Source organism: Crassostrea angulata, chromosome 10 (assembly GCF_025612915.1).
Source record: "Crassostrea angulata isolate pt1a10 chromosome 10, ASM2561291v2, whole genome shotgun sequence".
NCBI lineage: Eukaryota > Metazoa > Mollusca > Bivalvia > Ostreida > Ostreidae > Magallana > Magallana angulata.
In genome coordinates, this window is record NC_069120.1 from 44,462,821 (window position 1) to 44,473,241 (window position 10,421).

General features: G+C 33.5%; 1 protein-coding gene across 1 annotated transcript; it reads left to right on the top strand.

The window, feature by feature from the left end:
* The first annotated feature begins 295 nt into the window (after positions 1 to 295).
* Positions 296 to 9,053, top strand: LOC128166831 (PDZ domain-containing protein GIPC1-like). Its single transcript, XM_052832237.1, has 5 exons — positions 296 to 706; positions 2,872 to 3,241; positions 4,380 to 4,480; positions 6,087 to 6,168; positions 8,257 to 9,053. The coding sequence occupies exons 1-5, from the start codon at positions 401 to 403 to the stop codon at positions 8,442 to 8,444; spliced, it is 1,047 nt and encodes a 348-aa protein (XP_052688197.1). The 5' UTR covers positions 296 to 400; the 3' UTR covers positions 8,445 to 9,053.
* Positions 9,054 to 10,421: the final 1,368 nt, after the last annotated feature.

Here is a 10,421-nt window from a genome sequence, read left to right on the forward strand (position 1 = left end):
TCCTTTCTACCTACTTGGTCCAATCAGAATAGACATTAGATAGGTGCATCGTAGGTGTAAATGGGGACATAAAGGACACATTGTCATTTCCGAAAAAAACAAGTCTTTTTCTTAGACAAATGCTCAGGAAGTGGATACATTTGCATAACTTTTCAAAGATGACTAAACAGTAAAAGCAAAATAAACTAAATTTTGAAGAGTGGGTTTTAAAATTTTTAAGGAAACAATGTGATGTTGCTATATCTATATCAGGAAGTCGGAATCGAGAATATTTTCCCATATAGCTTAACTTCCGCTTCCTTCGCCAAGGTGTATCATTCCAAGGGTTACCTGAGTATATGTGAATTACCGGAGTTTGAAACGATTTTACAGCGATATCTGGACTTTTAAATTAGCAAGGATGCATAAAATATTCGGAAAAAAGAATAAAAGTAAAGATAATCTCGTCGAATATTCTCAAAATTCAACGGGAAACGACGGACCCCGCCCAGCCGAAGGTAACAACACACCTGACACTAATGGCACAACGCAACAACAGCAGCCAGCGGTACAGAAAAATGACCCCCCGGCACAGCCTCCTCGCCCGAAGCTTGTATTCCACTGTCAACAGGCTCATGGGAGTCCCACGGGAATAATTTCTGGCTTTACCAACGTTAAAGAACTCTATCAAAAAATAGCTGACTGCTACGATCTACCTGTTTCAGAAGTAAGTGCTGTGTATGAAGTTATAATGTTGTTGTCGAATTTGATCTTTATCGTATCACATTGAGTTTGTTGAAATTCAAGGGGCCCAGATTCGTATCCCGGTCTGATTGGTAATAATTTCTCTCGTTCCATTACATTTGGTGCTTTTCCATTACCCCCTGAACTTGGAGGTTAACTCCTGCAAGGGGAAAGAACCTAAATGTTGATTATCAAGGACCGATGATCGTTTTAATAGGGGAGAGGAATGTGACAGTCAAACTGGTTCGAACACCTTCGCTATATATCCGGTTAGTTCAGTGGGTAGATCTAGAGCTGCTAGAGCACCTACCTGACAAGAGATTTAGGGGGACCCTAGCTGGTTCGAATCCCAGTCTGATCTGTCATCATTTCTCCTATCCCTTACAATAGCTATCCAACAACTGTACATGTGATCAGTAGTTCTCATGACAATCTTAAATAAAATGTGTTGTATGAAACATTAATGCGGTCAGTAATATAATACATATGTAGGCCTACTAAACCATTTAATGTTTAAAGACTCATGATATATACATATACATTCAGGTACAAATACAGTAATTTTGTAATTAACTTGATATTTATAGTTACTTTAATGTTCAAAACTTGTACTTAATTGTGTTTAAACAATTATGTATTCAGTTCCAACAGAAAATAAAGCAGATTTTAAATTCAGTAATGTATTATAAGTGCTTGTCAAAATTGTAATACTTGACTTAATAATGTTCAATGTTGTATATATAAAGCTACATTCTAATAAGAACTAATAAGTTTTCAAGTCATGGTACTGCAATTAAGATAACATGAAAATAGAATGGGTACATTTTGAAAAATAGAATTAAAAACCTAATATGAAGGAAGCTGAGACCAATATAGTAAAGCAAAGAGGAAATTATACATATGAGTGATTTGTACCACTGGGAAACATGAAGGAAAAGAAATTACAAAATAAAATGTATGACATAATTAATCTACTTGTGACGGTTTTTACCTCTATTTTGATTCTCATGGGAAAATTTTTAAGCTAAACAATTAACATTGATTCTCTGTAAAGAACTGTGTTAAACCTTTTACAAGTTCCTATAGTATTGTAAATTTATAAATGGAGCTGCCTTACACTTATATTAAGAATATGAGCAGTATTAAAAGGAAAAAATGCATAAAAATCAATAAAGTGTGAATTTAGTTTCCATAGCAATATCTGATGTACTCTAGTAGCTAAGTCCACTATAATGAATTTTCCTCTTTGTATTGTTACTAATACAAGTTATTAAAAAAAATCCAGTAAAAGTAAGTCAAATTGAAAATAATCTATTGATAAATTGTAACAGAGAAATATGAGTATATTAGAATATCCTTAGAAAATTGAGTAGAAATGTGTACCCTATTTTTCAAGGGCCATAGGTTAATTGAAATAATCCATTTCTGGGTTTATGGATTGAATGACTGTTCATTTAGCTGACAGTTTTTGCAGTGAATGTAACAGATTGACAGACTATATAGGACTACAGAATATATCAATAAGGTCACATCTCCACAGATTAATTTCCCATTGATTAATTATGGATTGTGTCTGTCTGAATCAGATGTGTATCCTGAAAAATGCACACATGTAGGTAATATAGGTTGAGGTAGTTTATGGGAACTGATGTGTTACTGGCTGGCACAATCTACCTTTGGATAGAATCATAAGAGATAGTGAGAGCTCATAGTAGTGCCATACCTGATCATGCATTCAAAATTTTGAAGTACAAACTGCATTTACCCATGACCTTGACATGTTTATATTTCTAGAAGAATATTTAAATCATATTGAAAGATAAAGTTCTCAAATGTAATGTACCAGGTAATAGACTACTATTAAAGAACCTCATTGCTGTTTTAACTTTTTCTTAGCAACAATGTATGTGGTTCTTTTGTTAATATTATCTCTCTCTCTCTCTTTCTGTCATCTCTCTCTATCTCTCTCTCTCTTGCTCTCAGGTGCTCTCTTGCTCTCATGTGCTCTCTCGCTCTCATTTTTTGCTTTTTTTGCTGCTACCAGTATATCAATATTGACTTTTGTAAACATGGTAAAATACATGTATTATCTGAAGCTGTAAAACTGACCCTGTACTAATTTTTGTCATTTTATTTGAACAATTACAGATACTTTTCTGTACCCTGAACACTCACAAGGCAGACATGTCCCGACTGTTAGGGGGACAGATTGGTTTGGAGGACTTTATATTCGCCCATATCAAAGGTCGTCCGAAGGAAATGGATGTGACCAAATCACAGGATGCCTTAGGATTGACTATTACGGACAATGGTGCTGGTTACGCATTTATCAAACGAATTAAGGAGGACAGTATTATGGACAAACAAGAACTGATTTCTGTCGGTGATCATATAGAAAAAATTGATGGCAAAAGTTTAGTGGGGTGCAGGCATTTCGAGGTGGCCAAAATGCTGAAGGATATTCCAAAAGGAACTACTTTTACCATACGAGTTGTTGAACCCATGAAATCAGGATTTTGTAAGTTCATATGTATTTATATATACATAAGAGGTTGATATGATTTGATAGACTTGAGTTTCTCTAAACCCACAATTGGTAAGGAAATTTGGAACATCTAAATTTATCAATAAATAGATTTGACATAATCAGATATTGGTATTTACCAGTACTACATGTTATAAGTGTGTAGTTGCAAAGAATTGATAATTATAAACACAGATCTTTATTTTGGATGAAATTCTGCCACACCAACAATCGTTAAATTTTTGAATTTTTACCTGGTTGGATTTTTGGTGATCTTATTTGTATTCTGTTTTTAAATTAACTGTCCATCAGATTAAGTTGTATTCTAAAATGATGAATTCATGGAGTATTCAAATGTTTAATGTAATTTGTCATTCTCATGCAGCAAGTATGGGTAAACATTTGTTTGGTATTGTGTTTTTATTTCATACCTTTTATTCATATCAATTTTACATTATTTAAAGCTCAAAACTTTACCTAACTTTCTAAAACACTAAAAGCAGAAGTATTTGAGTTGTTGCATTTTGAAATTATTGATGCATTGCAAAGTATTTATCATGTCTACTCAACTGTAGTTACATTTTAAGATTTCAAAAAAGTCATAAAAGTATAAAGTTATGTTGAGTTTTCAGTTTACTTGGACACAGAGATTAAGTTTCAGTTGTTATGAAATCTTCATTAGTTTTACCTACACATCTTAAAAATCTGCTTGCAAAATCACTTCAGTTCATTTGAAGGTTGTTGTCTCACAGAAAGTGAAAAATCAATAGAATGTACTAGCTTGTTCTCCAGACAGTATAAGCTTCTTAATTAGTAATCTGATATATCATGAAAAATAAACTGATTGTAAAGAAGAAAGCTCATGAGCATTTATTGTGTATCCACACCCTGGATGTTGTAAATCGGTGTACAATGTCACCAAAAATTCAACCCCATGCTCCATAGACTCGTCTTTTGCCTCCGTGGGTCCCTATTATGTTGTCAATGTGTCAAAACAGATGAATCTCTGTTATCAAGTCCTTAATGAGGTCTTTATAAAAGGTGCAGGTTTATTGAATAAAATGATATAAATGAATACCATGAGTTCTGACTCGGTGGTAAACCTCACTCTTTTTTCTTTCATATTTCATAGCATTCGTGGAGAAATCCAGCGGGAAGAAGGGCAGTGGAAACTTGGGATCAGGCAAGCAGACGTTACGACTACGGTCCTCAGGACCAGCCACAGTTGAAGTCGTGAGTACATAGATTTTGTGATTGTTCATTGGATATGTATTTTAACCGGACCATTTGTTTTGAACAAAATCATGGTATGATACATGTATACCAATAATTATACTGCTGGTATTTTCTTTTCCTTGTTGGTTCAAAGATAAAAATAGATGATTCTATAGTACATCTTTGACTAAAGATATGAAGTGCAGGAAATGAAGGGAGATGTTAATTAGGTAATTAATCGGTTGATTAAAGGACTTTCCTACAGACCTTTTGTCAGACCTATAGAGAGAGAGAGCAATGTTCCATTAGGGAGGAAATGTTACTCTGTGTTCTACTCTCAAGATGGAGAGTGATACATTATTGAGGTGATAACGGTGTTTATTCATACCTTAGCTATTCAGGTAAAATAATCAGGCTTAGATAAAAACACAGGTTTTTTATTGGACTCTTGGCAAAGTCTTCAACAGAAGCAATGAAAAAAATACCAATGACTAATAAAGAAACAGCTTTGATGGACATATTTATTGGGAGCCAAGTTCCTTATTTTGGTCTAACATGAGAATTACATGAGCATGTGATCTGGGAGTAAGGTTAGGGAGGATGAAAAGTTAAAGGCTGTAGACTTTAAGGGAATTGTATAATATAACAATGTTGATTGTAGCTTTACAATCACTGATAGCTGGCCTCTTGACCTTTAGTTTATTATGACAGTTTATCAGATATTGTGGACTGTTATAAGTGATAACGGCCACATTGTACAGCCATGTTGTTGTAATCTCGGCTCCTGTCTCCCTATCGGATAACTGTCAATGATAGGTGATACTAGTACATGGTTGGAATGTAACAAGCTACCACAGAATATATACACCCATAATATTTAATGATGAAATTGATGTTTCACTAAACTTCAAAAGCTGTAATGAAATCAGATCTCATTATGTTATAGGTACATGTATATGCAAATCAGGACTCATGCAATATTTCATGTAACTTTGATGGTGAAATACAGCAATGTGCAAAAAATCAGGACATTCCTGATGTATGTTGTGTTACTAGCGTTGTGCAAGAATTTATCTGCAAAAAAATATCAGCCCAATCTTGATGTCTTTCAATTTAATAGCCTATATAACTTGTTGTAAATCAAATAAAAGTGTTTGTAAAACAGGAAAGCTCAATGGCAGCAATAGTTTGAAGAAACACGTTTTCTGTCTCCAAGTGTAAACATATCACTGTCACATACACCAGTTGGTCTTGTATTTATTCTTTTAGATTCATGCTTTTAGTAAATTTTAAGCTCAGTGGCAATAAAAGTTTAAAGAACAAGTTTTCTGTCTTTCTAGTGTAAACGTTTCACACATATATCAGTTGACAGCATATTTATTCTTTTTGATCCTTGCTTCTAAAGTTTTGCTACTGGCCTAAGACCAATTCTTGCCAAAAACCATATAAAGTTTTATGTGTTGACAAAGTGACAAAACAATGCACTAGCAAAAAATGTTACTTGGGAGAATTGGTCTTTGGCCAGGGAAGATTACATGACACTGAGATACTGTGTAATGTAGTTAACTTGTTTTTGTTGTGTCTCCACAGTTGTATTATTTTTGTTTTTGTTGTGTCTCCACAGCCTGATGACGTGGTGAACGTAGCGGTGGATAAGGTCAATGGACTGTTGGAGTCCTTCATGGGCATCAATGACACAGAACTAGGTAAGACTCCCACACAGTGACACTATACGACCCCTCGTGTCCCAACCGACCACATAATACTGCGTAGTATCATGAAAATACCTCATGGTTCTTATTATTGCTATACACTGTATAAATGCAAATCAAAAGACCATAAATGACGGAATGCACTTCAAATGAAAAAAAAATGTTACTGAACTGAATTTTATTTTACCCTTTCTTGTGAGCATTTTAAGTGTTTATCGATGCAAATCAGGAGAATAGCACCACCATGATTTATATATAGTTGAAATATCTTGAAAACTTAGAATTTTGATCTTGACAAGGAAGTTTTGTTTCTAGGAAACAGAGTTTTATTATTTTTAAGGCAAAAAGAACATAAGGTCTTGTAGATAGTGTAGATTAACTCCTGTTTAATGAAATTGGAAAATTAATTAGAGACGTGTTTTACAGCTAGTGTTCATCTCATGTCAAATGAATTTAATGAGATCAGATGCCCCTGGCATAAGTTTTACTTACATCTATAGCCCCAGACAAGCTGATAAACTACTCTCTTTAAGCCAGACAGACATCAACTTTAAAATCTCCCAATACAATTCGAATTTACCTAAGGGCTACTCCAAATGTGCCAGTGATTAATCAGATTGTAAAGTCTTCAATTAGACTAAGGATTTTTTATTCTTAAGACCTGTGTTGATAGTAAAATATTTATCTTCATTAAAAACAAATACCTCGTAGTGCATGGACTCGATCCAATAAAAAAGTTTTGTTATTTTCTAAAGAGAGATTTGAAAGAAACAGATTGCTTTGTCTTGATACAAAGGAATTCAAATCATGAGCTTTCTCCAACCTCTTTTTAAATGCACAAAAAAAGTTACATGATGGATTGATGCAGGAATTAAATTGTTATACAGAGTGGCACCAGAGCATGCCTTGTCTGATATTACTAGTAAAAGCAATCTCATCAAGATTCTAAATGGTTTTTGTGTTTTAATAAAAGATGGAGAATAATGAAAAATGAATTACCTGTATTACATTAATTCGTATCTTCATCTGAAAGATTTGACCATTTGTCCGAGAAACTTGATTTTGAGATATAAATTAAGTTTTTCAATAATCTTTGAGTAATAGGATATGCTATTTAGCATTTATGTCCAACAATGTCCAACAATGTCCAACAAGCCGTTTTGTCAAGGATCAAAGCTAGAGCACATACGTATTATATACATGTAATATCTAAGGTCTTTTTGCAAGTTAAAATGTATGTCTTTAAATGACATTATTTAAACCATGTTTTCATTTAATAACCATAGAGAAGGTAATATCCTAATCGGACTGAATAGGATGATACATTCTCGGTTATCAAAGGAAAACCATTCCCCTTCCATTGCACTCATCAGGGTCTGTCAGGTATCGATAGAAGGTCATCTTCATGCGACCTTTACTTCTGACCAATCAGGGCTATAGAAAATCTTTTGAAACTACCGTTACATGTATTCAAAAGGAGAATACTTTAAAAAATTAATTCATGTTTGTTTTATATGTAACCCCCAGTATTGAAGAGTTACACCTCTTTTAAAACATCTGCATGTTTGGTTGGGGAATATTTAGATTAGTATGCAAATGTAGAGGCCGTGTGAAGATGACCTTTCATCGATACCTGTCAGACTCTGTTGAGTGTAAGGAGATTGGGGGGGGGGGGGGGGGTTTAATCAGACTGCATCCTCTTATCAGTTTAACAATTAAACATTATTGGCAAAGTTCATTTTGACTTGATCACAGTGGAATATTAAAAATGTTATATCATAACTGATAACAGTGATATCAAGTTCAGTTGAACTTCGATATCTTGAACACTGATATCTCGAATACAATGCATATGTCATTTTAAGAGATTTGTAAGTCCCAACCTCTTACCAGTATTTTTTAAAACTATTTTATCCTAGCTCTATCTCCTATATCTCAAATACTCTGACATCTGGAAGTTTTTAAACAGTCTTGTCTAGTACCAGATAAGGAAGTTTGACTGTAGATACCTGATACTCTATCAAAACTACGATGAAATGTAATGCATGTACTATTAACCAGTGCATTGTTTTTTCACCACAGCTCAAACAATATGGGAATTGGGAAGCAAGAAAGACAACCCAAGTGATTTTGCAATGGCTATGGACAACAGTGAGCTCAAAGACTTTGGTTTCACAGATGATTTTATTTTCGACCTGTGGGGTGCAATATCCGATGCTAAGAGTGGAAGGCTTACAAAGGACGTGCAGGAATTTAACGAGCAGTTTTAAAAATGATTACATACACTTTCTTTTTACATGAACTTACACAAGTTGTGGTAATGTGTTGTGATAACTGTTTTGTCCACATTCCCCCTCCATCCCTTCAATTGTTTTTATGATACATGAACTTTCACATGAATACATATCACCATGTTCACATTTAATACTTATAGAATTGAAAGCTGTGCTTTTAAGTTGGTTCACATGTTTGTGAAAGTTGTGTACATATATTTTTTATCAATTACCTTTTCGCACATATTTAGTCTTAACATTCCTCAATCATATTCTTTGTTGAAAGTTGATTTTTTTATTTAAGATACTATAATTAAAATGTTATTTTTTTGCAAATTTTTATTGATTGTTACAAGCTGATTAATTGTTTATAATCATACAGTTAGTTATATGCTCGAAATGTGATCTCAATGCTCCCAAAAGAATATTTTAAGAAATATTTGATTCATTCACCTCTGGTTGAGTCAGTATCATGTTTTGATATAATTGGTATTGGTCACGAGTGCCTAATTTATGATAGTATTCTTTTTTATGAAAAGAAGGAATCGAGTTTTATAGTTTTCAAAATGTAATTACAAAAAATGCATGTTTTCAAAATGTAATTACCCGGGTACAAAAAACTGGATGAGGACGTTGTCTCAGCCAATCAGGGTGAAGTATTTGTAAAATAATTACTGGTACACTTCACATTCACTTTCGTAAATGTACTGAATTCCTGCAGATTTTAGTAATGAAATATTAAGTCATGCTAGTGTGTCACTCTATACAATGAACTTGTACAGGTTTTTTCCATTGATGCCACTTTTGAACAAAATGTTATTGTCTACACATGATTGTCCGCAATGCATGGTGCAAAATGCATTGTCATAATTTATTTTTAACATGGGCAACCTAATATTGTGTTAGGTTCGCTAAGTTTTCCATGCTTTTAGAAATGACTTCTTTGAAAAGAGAACTGACATATTTTTCTATAAATGAATATGGTGCCATTAATCCCACACTTAAATAATTTACACACACGTAGACGTTAGTATATACCACACAGTCCACACCTTTCACAGGGATATAGTCTTAGCTTTCCTATCTTACACTGAGTGCAGTGTGTATACATTGGTCCAAATTAGCTTGATGCTCTTCTGGTGTTTTTTAAGAAACATTTCATAGATGTATATTTTTCCTCGACATTCCATTGATTCGCATCAATTATCTGCTCTATGGAGATGCAGATATCTTGTTTTTTCTTCAACATTGCCACATAGAAAGAAAGCTTTACCAGTATTTTGTAAAGAATCATCAATCTCTAAGCATGTTTGCATTGTCATTTGAAGGACAGAAAATTTATAATGAAATTACAATTTAAATATACAGTACAAGCTATCATTCCAGCAGACATTCATTTACACTTGGGTTTTATTGACCATTATAAAATATCTACCATAGTTAAGCCAGCTGAAAGTTTGAATGGATACAAAAGATTGCACTTCTGTAACTGGTACATGTATCGCAAGAATTGTAATTTATTCTGCACTTTTCCCATGTGTTTTGGTTTTTAAGGATAGGTCTAAATGAGGTATATATGATATTGTGTTCAGGACAATAGTATTAGCATGCACTGTGATATGAAATCCAACTTGACTAATTAGCATGTCTTACTTCCTTTGCTGTAGATTAAAGCTTTAAGTTCTAACACGAATAACATATTATTAAAGCTAGCTGCAAATAATTTCATTACTTGGAAAAACTCCAGGTTAGTGCTGTGTGTATTAAAACTTTAACATTGATAGCTTTCTAGATTTCTTTAGTTTAAAACTTTGTGTTGTGAAAGGAGTATGTGATGTTTCATCATCGAAGGTGGCTTAGGATGTAAGGAGAATTCTTTTGTCAAAACAACACTGAATTTATTTTTGAATTTTCATCTAACCCACTAAAAAATGTTGATAATGAATAGACTTGTGAAACAGACTTTGTTCTGTA

What these genes read in the sequence shown, in the direction of transcription:
- LOC128166831 (XM_052832237.1), top strand. Translation starts at nt 401, where the DNA reads ATGCATAAAATATTCGGAAAAAAGAATAAAAGTAAAGATAATCTCGTC. An exon ending in ACGATCTACCTGTTTCAGAA is followed by an intron (nt 707 to 2,871) that starts GTAAGTGCTGTG and finishes GAACAATTACAG; the next exon opens with ATACTTTTCTGTACCCTGAA. An exon ending in GACCAGCCACAGTTGAAGTC is followed by an intron (nt 4,481 to 6,086) that starts GTGAGTACATAG and finishes GTGTCTCCACAG; the next exon opens with CCTGATGACGTGGTGAACGT.